The following is a 23,095-nucleotide window of genomic DNA, read 5'->3' on the forward strand; positions in this document are numbered from 1 at the left end:
TACTACTTTAAAGCTTAAATACTTCTTAAAAGCTTCCCTATTACTGCTGGTATTGAATTTCCTTTCCTACACAGATCTACAATCTGCTTTGTCTCTCAAGAGAATGCACTACAAGAACATTAGAAATGCACTTTGTGATGGCAATAGATTTGCTCCATCTTCAGAAGTACCACTGAAACTTCCCTTGCACTAAGCCGTGAATTAATTCAGAGCTCACAGGTTTCTTGTTAATTCACGACTGCCATTCTGTACATGAGTATTAAATTATGTTTTATGTTATACAATAAATTGGACAATCACAGTAACTTGGACAGACAAAACATGCCATTAGGTAATCCTAAATTACTAACTGGGTTTGGCACGAGTATCCTGGGAGTCTGCCTATACCAAACCCCACGAATTCTGGTCCATTTTATGAAATGGCTACAACACAAAATGCCTCTGTAAACATAAAACACCCTTATCTTTTTCAGATCCATGTCACAACCCCCAAGGTCAGCAGAAAAAGAGAATTTTAGCAATGCTGACTTTGTCACCACTCTGTGTTCAGCATGTGCAGATCTAGTAGCTGCCTCCATGGACTGACAGCTCCATGCAAACAGACTCAGAGCACTGGCAGCTACTTCAGTTTCTCCCATGCCAAACACAACACATCCAGCTGGGAAAGAAAAGGGCAAATGACGAGGTGCACAAGGATGTTCCAGGCTCTAACCTGTGCTGTACAGGTTATTACTTACCTTTCCCTTGCCAGGCATCTCTTCTGTGTGCTTCCACAGTGCAAAGCTTCCAGACAAACCAGTCTGTCAATGTGTACAATGATGGAAAGGGAGGGCTGACATGCACAGAATGCAAGGGAACAGACTAAAAAAAACCCACTTCTGCTGCCACAGTTATGCCTAAAATGTAATACAGGCCACCACTGTATGAGTTGTAATACAATTAAAACTAACCTGTCCACATGTTAGCAGAGACAATGACAGAAATGGCTACCACAGCCTCCACTTTAAGGGCCTTGAAGAGTGAAGGGAGTGAAGAATACACTGTTTTTAACTGTCCAGCAAAGACAGCAATTAAAGGGCTTAATCCTGTATAAAGAGAAATGCAGGGCTCTTCTGGGATCTACCAACCAAGATCTCCGTAATGGAAAAACATAGTTACCTGGTTATTTCATTCGATATGAACCTCACGGGAATTTAAAAAAAAATTAAATTGCATGTGGCTTAATGGAAATACTGTATGAATGGAACACATGGTGTGAAGTTCTCACTTTGAAATCCTTCTAAGGGATGTCACAAAATAACACTTTCATGGAACAGAAAACTTGACACCAGATGCTCTACAGAAATGCACTTAGGCCTAAATGTTGTGGCCTGAGATTCCAATCAGCAGCTTCCTTCCAAACCAGCAAGAGTACTTTTAAGCCATTTAAGATTTGGCTATGAATTAAATGTGATGTATCTTTCCAAATTCTGTGTTTCAAAGAAGACAAAGAGTGATACAGATTTCCTTAATTTCAAATTGTTCATCCACCTCATATAGAAAAGCAGTGCAACAGCTTTTCTTGCTCCATCCCTCCATGGCCACGTCAGGGGTCATTATGAACCTGCCCAATGCCATCTGTGTGTCAAACACTCCCAAGCCTGTGGCAGCACGACACCATGCACAATGTGCACACAAAAATCACAGGTGAGCTTGTCCCCACCACAGGCACCTCACAGCAGCACTTGCTGAACACCCTCAGCCAACAGGCAGCCTCTCACAATCTTCTGAAGCTCTTTCCAGATGAGCTACTTCACAATCAATAAAACTTTGCTTAATTTAATTTTCCCAAGGCACAACTAAGCTTATACACTTGCCTCAGGAGATCTAATAGAAAAGAAACATCACTGATCACAGCCCAGCTGAGACTGTTTTAACCTCGATCTTTCTTACAGATACTTCCTCCTCCTATACAAAATGCATTAGGTCAACTTTTGATTTTCATCCAAGTATCTTACTTTCCAAAGCAGAAAAGGAAGATTAGGATGATGTACCATTTCTTTGTCATGAGTCAATGTCTAGAAGAAGAGTTAATTGTAACAGTGGATTGATAGATGTTTAAGGAAATTGTCAGATTGCCATGGTTGCCACAGCAATTATCACGAGCAGTGCACTGTACCTTCTGATTTCCCTCTGGGATTTTGGTGTTAGTCAAAAACAGCCAAAAATCATATCTCAGTTGAGCTAACCAATGGCTAATAAAGCTGTCTGACAAAGCCATGACTCAGACTGTCTCTGGGACAAAATCAATAGCTCTTCCTTTGCATGTCATCTAAGAAAAAAATAGGTGATGCCCTTCCACTCCACTTGGCACTGATAAGGCCTCAGTTGAAGTACTTTAATTAAAGTTTCTCTGCTCAGCTAAAAAAAAATAGAAAAATTGTGAACTAAATGGAGACATGAAAAAAAAGAAAAATAATTAATAGAAATTTTAAAAATGTAGTATATGAAGAAGCATTATAAAACTCAATTCGGTCTCCTGAAGACAAGACGAAAAATAAAACATTCTCTTCTGCAAGCCCTAAATCATAAAATTAAGAATGCATGCAGTGACAGTCTAGCCAAAAAATGATTTCTATCTTTTCCCATCTGCTGACATGATAAAATGGGAAACAAAGACACTTTGTACAAAAAGTCAGCCTCCTTTCAGATAACTCCTATTGGAACAGGATTTCAAGTTGTCCAACCATGGCACTACCTAGTACAGCATTGTGGAATAGTATGCTCCCACAGGCTCATAATGCTTTGATGAACACCAAAAAAATATCTGACAGCAAATAAATGTTAAAAATATCCATACTTAGATTTACCAAATTTTAGTGCCAAAGTTAAGCAACTTAGTGCAAAGTGCAAAGTTCCAGTATACATCTCCTGGTTATCACTGCCCTTGTAGTCAGATAGAAAATAAAAATTAAAAAAAAAAACCCACCAAAAAAAAACCCAAGGTAATCTAGTTCCCACCTTTTTGCTACATACTGAAGTTCAGACAATGCTCAAGGCTAAATCTCCATGAGCAATCTTATGAAATAGATTTTCTTGGCACTCACAGCTCCTTTAATAAAATATCTATAGTCTACAAGTGTCTTAGTCACTACTGAGAAATAAAATCACTGGTAATCACTTTATGTCCAAAGTTCCTGGCAATTTCAAGAGAAGAATTTTTAAATTAATAGAAAGTGCAGAAAAATAATTACTTGGAACAAGGAAAATACATAGCCTTTCTTCCCTAATTGTATTAACTAAACATTTTCAATCTGCCAGATTTAGGAAACTAAACGATAATTTCTAATATTGTTTGTTGCTAGTCCATCTGACAACACTGTCATTCTGTTTCAGAGCAAGGGTGGTAGTGACAGGCAGGGTTCCCAATTGCCTGGTATTTAGCCAAATGCATTCACACTTCCAAAATGCTCCAGGTTTTAGACACATAGAGCTATAACATTAAAAGTGTTAAAGTGTCTACTGTCCAACTTAAAAGGCAAGGAGGATCCAGAAAGCCACAGGCTAACACTTTACCTCAGTTCCTGAAAAAATTTACAGAGCAAAACCTCAAGGAAAACATTTCCAGGCACCAGAAGGACAAGAAGATTATTAGGAACAAACAGTACTGATTTCCTACTACGGGCAAATCAAGCACAGACAAACTGATTGCTCTCAGTGATGAAGGACTGGTGCTGTGGATGAGGGCAGTGCTCTGGTGATCACTGGCTTGAAGAACAGTGTGCCAATGGCCCCCAGCCTCCCCCCAGAGCAATGAGGGTGGCAGTGCCTGGGCAGGTGAACAGCCAAGTGCAGGAGTCAGTCCTGCAGGCTCACAGAGGAGCAGGCAGCAGGACCCAGCCCCAGAGTGAATCAGATCAGCTCCTCCTCAGGAAGGAGGGATGAGAAGGCTGGCACTGTCTGAGGCCAGACACAGAACACATCCTGAGTAGCTCTGCAGGTGCCACTGACTAGGCAGACAGCTCGCTCATACTCCAGAGGACAGGGCTGCCACCCAGGCCAACCCTGACAAGCTGGACAAATGCACCAACAGGCACTCAGCCAGCAGGAAAGCAAAGAAAACTTGGGACTTGATGGAAGGGGAAAAGAAGAGTTTCTCCATTATGGGCACAGGGAAACATTAGAACAAATTGCCTGTGGAGACCAGAAATTGATGCAGACAAGTGGGTGCAAATGCTGTCGTTTCAGGTACTAGACAAAATGAATTCTTATTACCTTTGTGGCAGACTTTTTCAGCACTGTTTTAACTATAATCTCCCTCTGAAAGGGGAATTGTGACACCAAGAAAGAACAAGCACTTACATGAGAAGCCTCCCGAGTTAACAGGTATACTTCATGTTAATGGGTAGTAGGCTGCAATGTCAGATTTTCCTGAAAGAGCAACAAGCCTACAACATTTACCAGCGTTCCAGGAAACAGCAAGCTCACTTGGAAAAAAGGTAAAATCTAAGAATATACAGTATCATGGGACATAAGGCAGAAATATGGTGTCTGTCTCAAACAGTGAGCTGAAGGCTGCAAGACAATAGCTAGAAGACACCAGAAGAATAAGGATGGAAGATGACCGTGGGGAGAGAAAAGAGGGAACAGCATAAAGGTACCCCCCTAGGCCATGTTCCTCAGGATCTATCATTATCTGTGCCAGTCACTATAGATTATTTTCAGTGAAGAGAGAACACTTTATATTTTTAGAAAGTTCAACTTACAGTCTGAAACACTAGCTTCAGTTCTGTTCCCAGAAAATACTAACTGAAGAGTGTATTTCTTCCAAATTTTACCTTAGGGTGAACAAAACATTGACTGAGTTGGCAGCTTCTGCTTAAGGTTCATTTTCAGTCACATATGCATGAATGATTCTAAAGTGTCAGTATCTAAACTCATGAAAGCTAAAAAAACTCACAGACAAAAATATCACACAAAAAAACCCATCAACAAAAACAACCCAATCCACACAGTAAAACCAAACCCACCCAAAATTCTCCGCTACATCACCACCAAAACAGAAAGAGGGAATAAGAAGATGTCTTACATAAGTATCAACTAATTACAGAGTTGGCAGCCCAAAATTATCAGTTTAACTGGCCGATAAACGTTTCAGATTACAGGAAATTTCCCTCCCTGCATGAGTGAGACTCTCATAGCAATATTAATCCTTTCCAGAGTTTAATTTCTTTCCCTCATTCTTTTTAACATGAGTACAGTAAGATTTGGTTGGTCTGAGATTGTAACTGCTTGTGCTTCAATCCTTGCCCTCCGTTTCCTGGGCACAAAATTCAACCTGCAGACAGATTTCTGGATTGTCAGCCTCCCAGTTCTGCAGCCAGGTGTATTCCAGGACCTTGATGAAACAAAGGAAGCACAATCTTAGGCTCTCAGCATGTTTCAGTTTCCTCTCCTAAAACTTTCCACAAGGCAAGCTCAGAACGCACTGAAAACAGGCAAGTTCCCAATAGAAGCACAGAGGCCAACCTGGATCTAGGTAAGGATCTGAAGAGAGCACAGGTAGACAAGACATAGACCAGAAGCACTAACACTAGGATAGGACAGAGAGAAAGGGAAGCCAGGAAAAGCAAAAATGTCAACATAGCCAGCTGGGCAAGGGTCACTTCTCCATCTCCAGACTTCAGTTCTCCCCTGGGCTGCAAGCCCAAGGAAACACTTCCCTCCAGAAACACGCAGGGGTGAAATGCACACATGGAACTTAGCCCAGTCCTCTTCAATGCACCCTTCTTGTGTCAACTAAAGAAATGACTCATTTTAGGGACAATCCACCTCATCCTTCACATGCACATGTAAAGGTCTTCAAGGACTTGGGACTCAGAGGTGCCCATCTCTCTTCCCTAGCTAAAATCACTTAAGAATGCTTAGCTCAGTTTTTATGCTAAGCTTACAGGAGATGGTTCATCCTTCCCCTTGAAAATATACAGAGGCAAAATAAAATTTTTTATGTATTAATACTCTGTAACATGCTGCTGACTCTGTAAGACCAGAAGGGAAAACAAAGGAATTGGAAACGGTAGCAGGACAGGAAAGAGGAGACAATGAGGAAATAAATAAAACAAAGCATTCTTGTTTAATCATTAGAAATCACTGTAACCACAAAGTGTGTTAGCAATATGCTCCCCTGCCCCTTTTCAACTACTAACATCCAGAATGAATGCAGCAAATTTTACTCAGACTAGCTATGTCTCAGCTATGAACCTAGGTAACTATGATGTTGATAACCCAGGTAAACATGGTGTTAATAGTAATTCTCTCCTAGAAGAGCATTCTCTTCACCGAAGTAGCTATAACCAAAAAATGATGAAATTTTTTCCAAGAGAATAATTCACATTCCTAACAAATTCATCAACTTTAACTTCATGAAGTACAGTAGAACAAACCCTTTCAACCTTAATTTGACCACATTAACCCCTGATAACAATGACCAGAATTCCCTTTGGCCAACAGTAGGCAGAAGTGGACTAGGAAACCTTTTTCTGTCTCAGCTACAGCAGAGAGAGTGATGCTTAACGTGCAGTTATTTATATTAGAATTCTCACGGTACCTGTACAACCCGGTCTAGCTGACAGTGTCCCTGCCCCAGGCAGGGGACTGGAACTAGATGGGTTTCAAGGTCCCTTCCAGCCCAGACCACTCTAGGATTCTATGATCTCCTAAATCTGCTCACAAACATGGGGACTCACAAAAAGTCACCACTTCCTCTTCCATAACAAGTCTTACTTCAATGGACCTGCCTTATACACCCAGCTTTGCTAAGCTGCTCCAAAAAGTAGCTAATACAGTATTAGGTGTAAATATTTTAAATAAAAGTGCTTCCAGACAGATCCAAGAAGACATGAGTTAATCAGCATACATTCTTCTCCTCCGACAATGCTTTTTAGGAATTTAAGTTTTAGTGAATGCAGAATGCTAGAGAAACATTACCAGGTAACTTTTACTCTACATTAACAGGTTAATTGACTCTGGTTTTTCTTTTCTTCAGTGTGAGGCTGGCAAATGAGCAATAACAGTCAAAATGAAGCTGTTGAGGACTGGGGCAGGAGAGACAGGGAATCACTGCAAGGATAATGGGATTCACCAGAATAAAGAACCTCAGAGAGGTTGTTCTTGGTCTGAATACAATCCAGCCCAGCTGTGAGCAGCAGGATGGACTAGACCTTCACGTCCCTTCCAACCACAATGATTTTAGGATTCTGTGAGAGAGAGAGGGAATAACAGTAAGAACTGCCAGCCAAAAAGAGCATGGGCTAAGGCTGAAATACCAGGCTCCCCAAATGACTGGAACATGCCTCCTCTGCATCGGCAAGGCCTTTTAGAGACTTTGTCATAAAATTCATCAGAACATTCACCACCAACTGGCAGCCTTAAGACTTTTCTTTTGAGCTTCTTATCTTGGATGTAGTAATTACTTTTCACTCTTCACTTCAGCAACTGGATAATGGAGAATTATTTGCCTTACAAAATTCTGTCACATTTTCCCGTAGTATGTGGCAGCCAGCAAAAAAAATACACAGGATAACCATCTTCTTTATACTAAGTCTGTGCCTGTTCCCTTCATTTCCACTGCAATGCAGAACCAGAGCATTAATTATACTCCTCAGAACAGTCCCTCTCAAAAAATACAGGAGACAGTTTCCCTCTCTGTCACTTTTATAAACCTCAGGTAAAAATTCTGGGAGGCTTCTTTTACCAGATGAACTACAGAAGGGGAGAGACTTTTCCTGGCAAATTGTTCCTTGTTTCTTAACTGGCATTAGCTTTTCAGCAGCCTGCTAGAACTGTCTGCAGGAGAAGATTCTCCCTCAGCATACAAGCAGAGGACTGTGTCACATAATGCTCCACAAGCCTTTGCTTGGTCTTTTGTACCTCACCTGCCCCACTTCAATGCAGAGTTGCTTACACACCCAATTAATTAAAGCAGATAGAAGCTACAAAAAAAAGTTGTATTCTCAGTGCTATGAAAGTTGAGATTCAATTTTCCATATCATTTGCCCTGCCAAAAGAGAAGAACTGAAGTCTGCACTTTTATTGCCTGAGGTGAAATATGAGCTAGCCCTAAACATGGCATAAATAAATTTGTTTTCTGCCCTTCTGTGGATGGGAAATGGAAAATTTATTGTTGCTTTCTAAATTCTACGTTCAGAATCCAAATCTAGCTAAAATATTGCCCAGCTTCATGAAAATATCTCTTAAAAAATCAGAAAGGCCTTGATAAACCATAAATCTTTTAGTCCAAAATGGCAAAAGCAATGTTTTCTGAGTAAGGGATTATCTAAAGGAATTAGTTTATGTCAGGAATTACACTGAGACTAATCTCACTGGAAATGAAAGTCTTTGGAAGAGGGAAATAACTAGCCAGATTACAGGGAAACAGTTCATAGCACCTATCTTAAAAATCAATGCATAGCTGATAACCCAGCTCATCATTTCAGGGCAGATGCTAGAGAATGAAGAGCTGGCAATCTTCCCAGTTTGGACCAAACAGCATAAAAAGAAATTTGCAATTACTAGGGAATATTCAATGTCTGTCTTTGCATCAGCTGGAAGGTTTGGATAATTTGTCACATTCAAAAGATTTCATTTCCTCAGGTGGGGAGAAGGGAAAATTAACCAAGGTGGTAATGTATCAACTAGTTCTGATTGCTAGATCAGTGGGGTAGAATTGGAGAGCTTTGCATTACCCGTTTCACAGTGTCTGCAACAAAGCAGACTATTATGTTAAATGGTGGCCATTTCATTTGTCTATAAAATATTGTCGAAAGATAATAGCCATCTGCCACTCTTACCTAATTGCTCAGGTGAAAACACTGGCTTTATGATAATATTCTCTTGTTACAGCTTTGTATTTGCTATAGCGAGCACCTGATCAACACCTAATAATGCTGTTTGACACAAGAGGCAACCCACAGACAGGGCAAATGTTAACAGACAGAAAACATTTGATTAACAAGAGACAACTGGGATAGGAAACTCCCAAGTCTCTCTACAAAAATGCTAACTTTTAAGCTGTGACAAACTTGTCAGTTTTCCTGGTGGACCATCCTCTGCAAATTGCATTGCTTGCTGTTGAAAAGTTACCTCTCACGTGCAGAGAAAAGCTGCCTCTTCATCAGATTGGTTTTCCCACAGAAGTCTAAGCTGGTACTATTTTTGCTGTTGGTGGAGGACAGGTGCTGCTGGCTTGTTTTCATATTGTTTGGGTTTCAGAGGACCTACAGTTTGGGAGGTTGTTTGTTTGGTTTTAAGTTTTATTACACTACCATCCACCAAATTTCTGAGCTATCAGCTAAACTTATGGGCAACAGAAGTCAGGGTATAAGTCGGACTTTGTGCACCCCACATACTCAATAATTAGCGCTGCCATTGATTTCACACTTATTTTTTCTCCCCGATGTTCTAAGGGTTCCCAGCTTTGTAGCAAACAGGCACATGTCCTATCCAGCTCCCGGATGTTCCAAAGGGTAGGCTGCCTTCGGATTATCAAGAAAACCTCATTAGTATCCTACTGCTTGAAAACGAGTTCACAAGAGGGGACCTTCAGGGAACACATCCCATTCAACAATCAGCTTTTGTTCATCTTGTGCACATATGCAAGTCCATTTTCTCAAGCTTCATTTTGAAACGACAGACTTGACATGTTGCTACCAGGATTAAAAGCACACTCAAATTTCAGAACTACAACACAACAGGAACCTGCTCTCCCAGATGAAGATTTGGATCTTATCCTTGAAAAAAAGTCTGGCATTCTGCACCACAGTAGCACTGTCACCTTAAACTCTTAATGCCATTGACCAGAACCTTCCCTTACCACTTGGTTGTGCTTATTTTCATACCAGTTTTTGGGAACACTCATATATGTTTCCAGGAGGCCTCATCACAAAAAGCAGGCAAATCAATTCCTGCAAAGCTCCATAAAACTATTAAAAGCTACTGCCACAGCTGCAGCTAGAAAGCCATTAGCAAGCAGTCTGTTAGGAAATAAACACACAAAAAATTAATCCAGATCTGCCTCAAACCCATGCATCTTAGACCATAATCCAAAGGTTGCCAAATCTCAACTCAGCCAAATCCCATACAAACTGAATTCTAAATGCATAAGCCTTCAAAACTCTTGAGGAAGATGCCAGTAGTTTGCAAAGCTTGTGATGAGAAACAAATCTCGCCACTAACAAGGTCTCAGCAACAACTTACTCCAACTCAGTAAGAACAGAGCAGGAATTTAGTATGAAATTTCAGTTTCTGAATAGAAATCTCAAGTCAGTGAAATACCAAGTGCACTGCTGAACTGCACTACCCAGCTCCTTAGTCCTGCCTGCTTGCTCAGTGACTTCATGCATCCCATTTGCTCTTACCCTCTACAGCTCTCCAAAAGTTCCCCACTAAACTTTTCCCATAACCTCAGTAACAAGGCAGAAAATACTAATTTCAAATAGCAGGATTTCATGGGACAACACTTGCCAGAACGGTTCCCAAACCCAGCCTGTGATGCATGGTCAGAGCCGGTGGCAGGACATGGCATACCTAACCAAGCAGTCCCTAAGAACACATCCACCGCCTAACAAGCTTAACACCTGATAATGTTTGCCCCTGAGTCTAGCCAGGAGTGTTGCAAGAGCAATTTGCATTTAAATCAGTGTATCAGGACTGTAAGCTACTTCTGAGGCAAGGATATGGATACCAAAGGGAGGTAGGAAACACTAGATTTTCAATTAAAACAAAATGGATACCACAACAACAAATTTCTAGGAAGAAGACATTCCTCTAAAGGAAGTTGAAAATGACTCATTGAACTACCATTTGTGACATGTAGCATATCAAGTTCTCTTTACCTTAATAACACAGTAAGAAAAACAAATTACTGTGGTGCTAACTTCTGAGGTGGTCGGTAGCAATCAGGGGAATCAGAATCCTGTATGTATTTCTGCCAGCAAACTGGTAAAACTTTTATATAAAGCAGAACAGAGAGAGACTGGAATAGGACATAATTAAGAAGAAGCCAAGTGGCTCTGTAGAGTAGAAAGCTGTGTACCACAAACTGGAGGCACCAGCAAAGAGTGAGATAAGCACTTCAGCTGGTAACTGTACAATGGATTTCCAAAAGACTTTCAACTGCTATTCCCAGACAGCTCTAAGATGGCATAGGATAAGATGACAGATTTACTGGTGTTACTTCTTACAAAAGAGAAAACAAGGAGCAGAAACAAACAGTTTTCCCAACTCCATAAGCCAGCATTTCCACAGAGATCAGCTCTGAAACAGTGTAATTCAATACTTTCAAACATAAAAGGAAAGGATTAATGTAATAAAGGAGAGAATTTTTCTTGTCTTTTCTCATTCCAGGTAGTCAAAGCCAACAACAAAGAACTGAAGATGGAATCACAACACCAAGTGATCAGTGAATTAAGCACACCAGTTCAACACCAATAAACTCAAATGAGTAGTGAAAAAAACCCCAAGCCTACACAAAATACTGACCTATGAGTTAGTTACTACTGCTAAGCACAGAAATTTCTGAAGTCAGTTAAGAGAACACTAGAAGCACACTAGCTCAACAGTAATTAAAGGCAAATAATGCTACGATTTCCAAGAGAATACCTGATAGTAAAGATGCTGCAAATAGTTCTTGTCCTTACTTCCATCCAAAAATACCCATTTTAGTAAGCTGTAGGAGTAAACCTCCAACTCCTCCACAAGGTAGATCCCTACATTGCTGAAATGACAGCTACTATAATATTATGGAAGAAAAAGAGTTTAAAAGAAAGAGAAGGGAAAAGCAGAGGATATTCCAAAAAGGGCAAAGTGGTATGATGGTTTTGACAGATTTTCCAGGTGGGTCATTAACTGGTGAGAGCTGTACCAGCAAAAACAAACTTTGCACGCTCAGTGACGCAGAGATCCAGCTTCTAGTCTTGACAGAAAAGGGAAAAATTCAAGGCCATTTTCTTACAATGGTGGTGAGAACAATGAAGAGGGAGCTTGACCATCTCAAGTTCAGTGAATTCATATTTATCCTGAGGCACATTACAGTCAGGTTGAACAAACCTGATGTAGTCATTGAAGCCCACTGTGTAATTTACCTTCCTGTTGGAACTGTAATTAAGTGCATACATCTCTACTTAGATTCTCATGTTTATTCTCCTACAAAAAACAAGGCATAGTATACTGCTATTGCAGGTACCAGAAGGCCAGCATGAAAACACTGAATTCAGTCTTAAATCTCAGAATGGCATCTTGTAGGATTGGTTTTTTTCCCCACAATCTCCATAGCTATGCTAAGGGTGAAACTGTAATTGGCAATTTTTGTGATGCATTCATCTGTAAACATGCTACATGGACTGGAAAAGTGGTAATAAACTGAAACAGAACTTTAAACCTTTGATGGAAAACAACTTATATCAAGACAGAAATCTGAAGCATTCCTTTACTACTTATCCAAGTATTTACAGTATATTTTGCAGTTTACTTTGAGTGACTTCAACTGTCCAGACTGCCATCTTAATGACTACAACTATCCAAAGTGATTTGAAACTGAACCTGATCAAAATCTAAAATTTAATGCTATTAATACTTACATGCTGAGGCCTGGCCTTATGATACACAGAAGTGCCACTCATCAATTGCTGTTTTTTCAACACAATAAAAGATGCAGCAATGTTACAAAATTAAAATAAGGGTGATCTTGGCTCTACAAACAAGCTCTACCGGGGAGTACCTTAAATCTCTCAATGACAGAATCCAGACTAAGATCCACAAAGCAAAAATTACTGCATTATTATATTATCTAATCTGCTTAGCCCAGATTACACCCAACACTTTGCATGTGACTTGAGCACAACTGTGTATTTTGACAAAAACCAAGTAACCTGTAAAGCACATAAAGTTTGCCTGCAGAAGTGGTGAACTGCAGTAACCTCAGACTACCACCTTCCATAATGCAGGCTTAATGTAGCTGTTCAGCAAGATCAACGCTAACAATGCATTCCTAAATCACTAAATAAAACCACAACACAAAGTGCATCCAAAAAAAACCACAGACATGACATACACTTTTTCTGTTTGCAAGTGGTTCTCCTGAATTAGCAGACAAAGCATTAAAGTTTTACAGCCTTACCCACATGTACTAGCATGTTGCAGAAGGCTTTTGTTTGGTTTTAATGAGAAAAGGAAGAAGGAAGGACACTGGAAGTTTTGTAATATAAATTTCAAAGGAAAGAAATTACAAGATTTTTGGGTGGGAGAGGAAGGAAATGAGAAATTTTCAGTGGAAATGCACACTACTAGAGAGCTGAGCAAATTTAGGAGTAAATTGAGGAGAAATCACTTATAAAATGGTTTCTCAACTTCAAAATGCTACTACACCGGATAAAACATTTCCAAATTTTAAACCTGAATTTCAGCAGTTGGCATTAAATAAATTCCTAAGCATATCTAAAACTTCTTGGGGAATATGAGAAGAATTAGTAGGGATGGACAGGCTTTTCCAGAGTAACAACCACTCTGGTTTGGATGCATTTTGCTGGTGTGTGACTATCGGGGGAGCCATCACAGATCCTGAAAGAAGCATGACCACTGGCTGGCAGAAACAATCAACAGTGGAGAATGTGTTAACTACTGCTGTTCTGCATCCTTCTCTCTCAAAACGTCATAAATAAAATCCTAAACTATTTTTAGCTTGAAGTTTGCTGTTTCTATTGCAAGCTTTCTCCTCCCTTCATATGTAACAAAAAGATACTAACACCCCCTCCATATCTTGGCCTGTTTCCATTCTGACTGCCTGCCTCCTATGGCAAGTATATATTATTGTTTCGGATTATCTGAGGTTCTGGGGGGAAAAAAAAAAACCATCACTGGGTAGACCATGACACAATTACAGATTTATGAGTATGATGAGCTTAACAAGACAGGCAGCATGGAGAAAGTTATTGCTTAAGAATACCTTTATACAGAATGTGACACTGGATAATGAAGAACTGTTCAACAGCAGAGTAACTACCACGGGGACAAGATAAGGAAGGCTGTGTGATATTCAGAAAAATATTATAAAGCCTGGAAGTGTACTTGCATATAATTGCATTTAGGGATGTGAAAAGGTAGAGGAACCAAAAGGACCTATTTTTTTTTTCTTAAATGACTGATGCAAAGTAATTTTGAAGAAATAGAGGAAAGGTCTGCTTCTATTGTATAAAACTGGATAGTGCTACAGATTTGAAAAAAACTAGCTACCACCAGGAAATACATCAGACTGGAAGATCAAGGGGAGAATTCATAACATTTTATATTAGTCTAATCTCAACAAGCATTTTCTGTATTTAGGAGACAATGACTGCATCATCCAGAACAAGCACTGACACACCCCCAAAATGAGCCTCTCTCTGTCTGCTGAGTACCAAAGAGAAACAAGGGAGACTAAGCTAAGGAAATGTATTCAGCTGTAGATGGAAGAATGCTCACCAGATTAGCACAAGAAAACAAAATCACTTATTTAAGAACTACTTTTTTAAGAGAGGTTATGATTCATAATGAACACTGTCATGATTCTACTCCAGAGAGAATTATATGGAAAGACTAACTCCATAACTTAAGGTCTCTTAAGGATAAAGTGTTGCAAGACTGACAACTGCTTAATGCAATCAGTGGCACCCCTGAGCACAAGGGAATACAAGCAAAGAACTGCACAAACTTCAATCAACTATTTTATGCCATCAATCATCAACAGACATTAACATAAAGCCTACAAAGAACACCAACAACATACACGGGAATAGAGTTGAGACACAAAAGTCCATCTTATATAGCTCTTCCAAAAGCTGCAAAAAACCCCCAAAATAACCCCTAAATCCCATAACAGCTTGGAGAAGAGCATTACCAAACTGAAACTGAGCTGCTGTGCAACCCAGCCAAAAATGAGTAAAACAAACCAAGAGGTTTCTGTCAGGGTCTCTTCTAAAAGTATTCAAAACACTGGTTTAGTACTACACAGAAATAGTCAAGGACTGGGTCCCCATTCTCCACCCTACAATAAAATATCTTATAGATATACGTTAATCTACTCTTAATTGCTCTGATTCAGATACACTGCATTCTTCTCTCAGTAATGCAACCAAGAGAAGGGATTTGTTAAGCAGATATTTTTTACATTTTATTGCAGTAGATTAATACTAGTAAAGTGTTGCATTGCTTAAGCTTTGTTGTACAATAACAGCTAAAACCAAATTAAAACCAAGATTTGGACTACATGTAACTAAAGATATTTCAAATGAAGTTTCTGTAGGAAAGTTTGCCCTGCTCTGCACAAGACGCTTTAGTAGAAAATCTCCCGAGTTCTCTTCTAATCCCTGTTAGTCTTTAATTCTATTCTTCTATTCAGCCATTTCATACATGCTACCCTGCATGCTCATAAAGTCCACCTGATCCACTCCTCCCTAATCACCTACCGAAGATTCTCTCCCAGAAGCAGAAACTGCAGCAGCAGCTGGGGCTCCAGATCTGCAGCTATAAATGTTGGGGAAAGAAGTGAAGCTGGGTACTTGGTTCCCTGTGTGATCAAGACATTACTTCGTTAGAAATAGGCCTGTGGATGAAATACGTAAGGTATGTTCTTTTATCCTCGTTATTTTTGCTTATATTTAAATGAGGAATCCTCACTGAAATCGAAGAAAAGTAGCCAAAAATGTGGTCTCTAAGCTCTTGTTCTCGTTGATGGCTGTAAGACTGTTTGCACCCACACAAAGAATCTTCTCCACCACCTTTACTGTAACATCCAATCTCTTGCTGCTTTCCTTGACTTAAAAGTAGTTTCTGATGGCACAGGTTTACATTAAAAGGCAAGTTCTGTTCTAATGCTGTGGTATCATACTGTTCCCTACCCCACTTGGAGAAACAATACATTTTTAGATTCCAAGGGAAGGATTGCAAGACTAGCTCACATAATTTCAGACTTTTAGGGAATTCCTTGCACACTCCACATCTTCTCTACTCCATTTGGTGGGAGAAATGTGCAAGGTTTCCCTGGATCTCCTCTGACAGTCTGCCCATCACCCCAGAAAAGAATACTATAAGGTGAACTATGGCTCTTCTCCCTCTTGTCAGGAGCCACTGATTGGTCCCAGTTCTTCAGTTAAAATATTATTCCCTTTTGCCCATTCAAGTTATCTTAAATGATCTTTAATCCCATCCCAGAACTTCCTCAGCAGTCTCTGAAATCTTTACCTATTTAAGATACCTCAGGCCAGTTTCTGTAAGGAGTTGAACTGTGGGGCACCTGTGTATGCATTATAAAATACTTTGCTGCTCACAGCACTAGAAATAGCAGATTCTCCACATTCTGTGCAGATTGATTTGCTCATGTCCACACTTCCCATTATCAATTTAGCAGTGGATTGTGGAAACTGCATGGGGAAATTGCAAAAACCCTTACCTGAGGCAAATGCATAAATCACTGCACTCATTATGACTTCATCAGATAAAGAGCAACAAACAATTTCTGGTAGGGAAACAACAAACTGGACATCAGACAAAACCCTATCAGCATCTAATGCCTTATTACCCATTATTCGGAGTGCATTTACCTTAAAGAAATTAATTCAATTAAAAGTGCTGATGCAATTACAAGGGACAAAATGCACTTCAGACAAATTGTATTTTAAGAAGGTATATAAAAGGGCAGAGAGCAGAGACTATTTTACACAACAGAAAAGGCTCTGTGTCATTTGCAGACAGTATTTAAAGAGAGATTTATTTGTACATGAGGAGGAGTGAGAAAAGAGATGAACACGGAAATGTTTTCATAAAAACATGGTACTTCCATTTTGGCTAAAGAGGAGCTACTATTTGTTATAGGGATTTAAGCACTGTGATATTATAAATATGACAGAGCAAAACTCAAGCCAGTATATGAGGCTGAAGAGAAGGTCCAGCAGATGAAATAATCACAGTTTAGGCAAGGACATTAAAACGAGGACACAGAGGTCTGTCATGCAAGCTCTTCAAGAGGACAATGGAAAGACCAAAAAAAAAAAAAAAAAAAAAAAAAAAAAAAAAAAAAAAAAAAAATCACAGGTCCTGAGAATGCTGTATACATAAATACACTTTTAATGCTTTTCTTACCTACATGGTCCTTGAAAAAGTTAACCCTGGGACTAAAAGATCCATGTATTTTCTTACTGGTTTTCTAACACATGATAAAATGAAAACACTTAATAATTGTAATTAACCTGTCACTGCAATTACACACCATCATCACCAGGAGAAAACATACATGAAAATGAAGGAAATACTGACATTTCAGATTTTCCATCTTTACTCACTAGGCTTATTAAGGCAATTTTGAATAAGAGTATTAAAACAACACAGAAAAATCAACATTAGGGAACAAACCTCAAACTCCATTTCCAGGCTAATTGTATGAGGGAGGAGGCACTAAAGAGTTAGTTTACAAGAGCAGCGTTGAAGATAAAACTTAGGATTTATCAGTATGAATGCAATTACAAGCATAACAAAACTGCTTTCCTGGAAATTCATGCATCAAATGCAACAGCACATTTTAATTTATGAATCTGTAGACTTCACATCATCTTGATAAATGGATGACAGTAATTTTTAAACCTAATGTCAGTGGGTTGTAAAGATTAATACCCACATTCTTCCTTGCATAAATTAACTATCCAAAACTGATAGGCTGAGACTGATTCTCTGTTCTTACAAGGTGTAACAAATCTATGAACAACAGTATCATAATTTATAATGCTTCATAATTACACTGACTTTTTTTTTTTTACACAAGTCATTAACTCTTGCTTTCTTTGTAAGAAACAGACCTCCATTTAAACTAGCTGCAGTCAGACCACTTTTTCACTCATAAAGACCTGATTTCATCTTTTCTTTTGTCTTGCAGTGCTATTGTCTTTTGAACACAGTATCATATAGAAACAGCAAGAACAAAACACAATTAAAAGGAAAAGAAAAATCCAATTTAAAGAGGATAGGTGAATCTGAAAAGGAAAGACCAATTCACTTAGAAAAAGAACAGCATTATTACCATATACGTTTTTATTTATTATTAAATGTCACTTATAAGGACTTAAAAAAATGAAAACCCAACCAACAGCAACAAAAAAAATCCACACAAAAAACCTCCAAAACAACAACAAATTTGAAGAAAAAACAAACTAACTAACCAACTTTCCAAATGCTTACAATTTTCCTTCTCCCAGGAAGACAGGCAGGATTGTCAGAAAAATGGGACAATCAATCAGAAAAGAAATTTAAAATAAACTTTAAAGTAGGCAATGCTCTATATGATGCAGAGTTCTGTATCATCAGAACTACTAGGGAAGGTATGTTTACTGTATTTACTAGAAAGTGTACTGTAATGTTGAATGTAATCTTAACACTCCAGGACTACCATTTCCTTCACCACCAGAGCTGCAAACTCAGCCAACTCAACTCACATGTGACATGCTGACATAGCACAAAATCCATTTTGAAAGAAATATGGTATTTAAAAAAATACTTTTCTCTCAGTATGCCCATGTTGGCATGGGGTGTACAATACTATTTTTTGTAAAAAACCAGGACCATTATACATCAGTTCTGGAATTCCTTTCCTCTCAAACATGATACTCAATGATCCTCAATGCACGTTATCTTTCCTAATTACTGAGTAATTTCCAAAAAAAGGTAGGTATCACCTTCTATTACACTTCTAACTTTTCTATTTAGCCAGAGCAATATATAAATGTTTTAATCCCTCAGAACACAGTAATGATACTAATACCCTGTGGAGGAAACCAGGAGTGGCTTGCACTGTTCCTTACAATTACTCTTAATAATTACTCCTTTGTACATTAGCTAATAAAGTCTTCCCAAAGCAAAAAGGTGACACTGCCATAGAGAAACATCTTCTCAACAGATCACTTAAATGTAAGCATGACACTTGAAGTTTAAACAAATTAAATTAACATGCACCAAAGGGTTCTACCAAAGCTTACAGAAAATGTGCTACACACAGTTTAATGCAAATATAGGAATGTTTACTGGTTTTGGACCTCATTACATGTAGGCTTAACACAGTGCTACCTGAATTACAGTTTCTGCATCTACTTACTGTGAAATATTGTCATTCAACTGTGCTCAACCAAAGAATGTAAAATACACTCAAAAGCCAGGAGTCTTCTCTGAAATGAGCAGCTGCTGAATGACAGATTTTTTTTTTTTTACACATTATTGGAATACTTAATTTTTTTCTTCAAGTCCAAGAAATCTTGGGAAAAAAAAAACCTAAAATGTGCTATTTCAACGAATCATGGCTATATAGATAAAAAGAAACATTTAGCTCAATGAATTTGACAGAAGAATTTTAATCTACTACGAAATCTCCTGAGTTTTAAAGAGATTCATGTATTCTGTTCATTAGCAGTTGACTGGTTTCATCTCTTTATTAACAGCTCTAGTAATACCTGCATAAATTTCAGGAAATTTCAGAAACAGGAAAATTTGCACTGTAAGCAACAGGCAGGTTCATAATCCACTTCCACTAAAGGCTACCTTAAACAGGGAGAAAGTAATTCTAAGGTTATGCTTTTCTGTACTAAGATGCTGAGATACAGGCAGGAGAGTAACTCTATGAATTATCAGGCCACAGTATTTGCAGTAAATTCTTTTACTTTCAGACCTAAGTCACTTGCCAGGTACACCAGCTGACTACACAAAGCAAGGAGAACTCCCCTGCCCTGAGGAAAAGTCTGTCTCCCACATCAGCAGATCCACAAAGGGCCTGAACAGCCATCTCTGCTCATGCTTTCTGCACTGTAATATCCACATCCTGATCATAAACATGATAGAAAACACCACTCAGTTACTGGGATTGCACTCCCAGCAGCTTCCAGTCCCCACAGTGAAGATACCAAGTATCTGAATACCCAAGCTCTGCCCCCTTTTAGGCAAGAGTCCACCCTCATGTTTAATGAGCAAAGCACAACTTGTGAACTTAGTTCTGACTTCACTCACAATGGTTCCACACTACCGACATCTGCAGAACTACCCATGTTTCCTATTGCTGCATTACCCAAACAGTTCTAACAAATGGAACTAATCCTAAAGGGCATGCCCTGAGAGAGAAATGGGCAAGCACAGGGGCCCACTGACTATACAGATACAGAGAAATGAAACCACATTTAATCAAGATGAGATACATTTTTCCTTCCTTTCCATGTTATGCTACTTGAATAGAAATCAAAGTAGAATTATACAAATTTACATGTGCTTCACAATTACAGATTTCTAAACTACGCATATAAAGGTGTATTTTACAAGGATCAACATGAAAAACCAGGCATTGTACAACTGAAATGCCTTTGCTGAATACCTTTTATCAGTGAGGGCAGAACCTTACCTCAGAACCGGGATCTTTTAACTGCAGAAAGTGAAACTACCGTTTTCTGTCTTCTTTTTAAATGCTGAAGACACTCACTGCTTCAGTAAATACAGTTTACCACCCAAGGCCTCTTCACTGAAAAAATATCTAAGTACATTTTGTGTGACAAATACCTGTGACACTGAAAATTCCAGAAATTCTACTGTGCTTTGCACAGTAACTGGAACCCAGGGTATCACAAGAACCTCTTGTTTTAGATGTATGCCCAGGGATATGCACTTCCTCTCCCTGGTGACTTCTCATAGCTGCAGAGAGGATGTGACACTGACGAGGCAAACGAAGCTGTGAGGATGGATAAATGTCCCCCTGCCACACCCACCTGGTCAGCCCCAGTGACTGCTGCCCAGCTCTACACCGTGCACAGCAGGAATATCCACTGTGTGGGGACATTTTAAACAGAAGCAATGGCTTCACAAATCCTTATACAATCTCATCTGTCATTGGTTTCCTACTGAAAAGTGATGAAAATTTTTCAAAGCATATAAAAGAATAATTAGAATATCATACCTGATACAGCAAGGAAATCATCAATACTTGTTATATCATCCACAGCTTCAGTAAGAACACGGATGTGATTCTCCCATGTACTCCTATATATCTCCATGTTGTTTTTCACAGCTTGACTTTTTGGTCTGGCAGCAAGAGCTAAAGCAGCATTAATAACCTGTACCAAAAATAGACAAAACCAACTACATAATTACTTCCTCAGAAATCAAGCATTATGTTTTACTTAACATTATAGAACAGCATTCCTGTTCTCTAAATCTTTGCTCAGTTTTTGGTTCTGTTCTCAAGCAGAAATATCAGTCAGATATTGCTTAGGCCAACTTCCATTTTAGCTTCATAAATTAAGCAGCTGATGGAATAGGACAGCAAAATCCCAACATTTTATTTTTATCTGGAGAACTCATACTTTCTCAATTTGCAAAATATCAAATACAAGGAGGTTTTTACCCACACAAACTTCCAGCACACACTTACTAGGTACAGTAAACATCATCACTTCAGTTTCAAGTCTTTATCATCTTCAACTCTTTATCATCAAGAGCTTATTATGGAGTATCTCCACTGAAAGAGGGAATATCAGCCTCTGCCATGTGAAAGTGGGAGGTTTTGCCAGGCCAACAGGTGTCTTTTAGGATCAGAGGCACAGGACATAACACATACTACATCTAGACAAAAGCAGCAAAGTGCTAAACCCATTCGTACGAAAACCAGTAATTATATTCACATGAAGAGGGTAGATTTCATCTCTTTCAGAAAAGACTAATTGAAGATGCAAACACCAGATCCCAAAGTGATCATTTGTAGAGATACTTCCTCAGTCAATTAGCTAGAGAGGTTTTTCCTAAGATGGAAGCCTACGGATGTTATAAACATTTTTAAACTAAACTAATGTATGTGCCAGGTAGAAGCTAAACATTAACCTGGCACTTACCTTCTTTCCCATCTGAACACTGCTTATTTATCAAGGGGAGAATTATTTTAAGACAACAAAACACCAGCAGCTTCTCCAACACTCTTTTAAAAGTAAAAAATTTGCAGGAGTTGAGGCTTCGTCTGTTTTCATTCCTATCACACTTGATCCAATTTCACAGGATCAATTTTCTAAGCCAGGGGCTCAAAATTTCACCTCAATAATTCTTAGGTCACATTGGTCCTGTTTTGATTCATCACACTAACTAGTTTAGGTTTTAAAATGCATCCATCAAGACTGAATTACTAAACAGGTAATTTCTAACTTTTCTGCTTAAGCCTTAAAATAGATATTACCTGAAAGTCAAACCCTATTTCTGGTTGAATACAATAAAGTCTTTTTCTTAACTTCATTTTCTTCTTCGTTCTGCTAGGTTTACCAGGTTGCTCTGCCAAAAGTAACAATGAGACTGTGCAAAAAGCTGTTTCACTATCAGAACCGCCATCTTTTGTCTGGCCAAAGATAAAAAGAACCAACTCCAGTCTTGCCAAATGCAACAAAGAGGTAAACTGCTTGGGAAGATCACCAAAATTGTTATAGAATGTAGCCAACTTTATTAAATGGTGCATTCAGAAATCCTGATAACTCCAGATATCGCTGGAAATAAAGTCCTGAAGCCTTCAGAAGCTCCGGTAACTCCAGCCCAGCCCAGGCAGGCAGGCACCCTCCTCTAACAGCACAGACACAGAAAGCTGCTAATTGTCCTGCTCACTGCTTGGGCATTTCACTAGGAGCTGAATTGACAGCTTTCACAGAAATCCTTGGACTTAAGAGCAGAACACAGGCAAGGACAGTATCTGCTACAATTAACTGCACAGTAGTACCATCCACATGTCCTAATCAAGTACAGGATACACCATCCTCCACACATTCCAACACATGAAAACCAGTTTAACGGAGCAGTGATTACACAAGTTGAGATAAGCCTGAAGACAGAGAAAAATGGTAACAGTAATAAGATAATCCTCCCTTCTACCATCTAACTTCTGAGCAACTGGTTGCTACATAAAAATACAGGTAAGTTCAAATGAAATTTGAGGCATGCACAGCACACACAGCTTTCAGGGCCATACTCCTTTGCATAATGGACTAAACCGGGGCATTTGGGGGGTGGAAAAACAAAACACCAAGACCACAACAAC

At 39.0% G+C, this 23,095-nt stretch overlaps 1 protein-coding gene across 8 annotated transcripts in view; it reads right to left on the reverse strand.

Annotated features, from left to right (window-relative positions):
- Positions 1–23,095, reverse strand: part of CTNNA3 (catenin alpha 3) — a 411,474-nt gene that overhangs the window by 96,749 nt on the left and 291,630 nt on the right. For all 8 annotated transcript variants that reach the window (XM_085064278.1, XM_085064275.1, XM_085064277.1 and 5 more), the window contains one exon: positions 20,984–21,140. In XM_085064278.1, coding sequence (XP_084920404.1) covers positions 20,984–21,140 — 157 coding nt within the window. The remainder of the gene's footprint in view (positions 1–20,983; positions 21,141–23,095) is intronic.

This window comes from Lichenostomus cassidix, chromosome 6, assembly GCF_008360975.1.
Source record: "Lichenostomus cassidix isolate B80296 chromosome 6, HeHo_3.0, whole genome shotgun sequence".
Taxonomy (NCBI): domain Eukaryota; kingdom Metazoa; phylum Chordata; class Aves; order Passeriformes; family Meliphagidae; genus Lichenostomus; species Lichenostomus cassidix.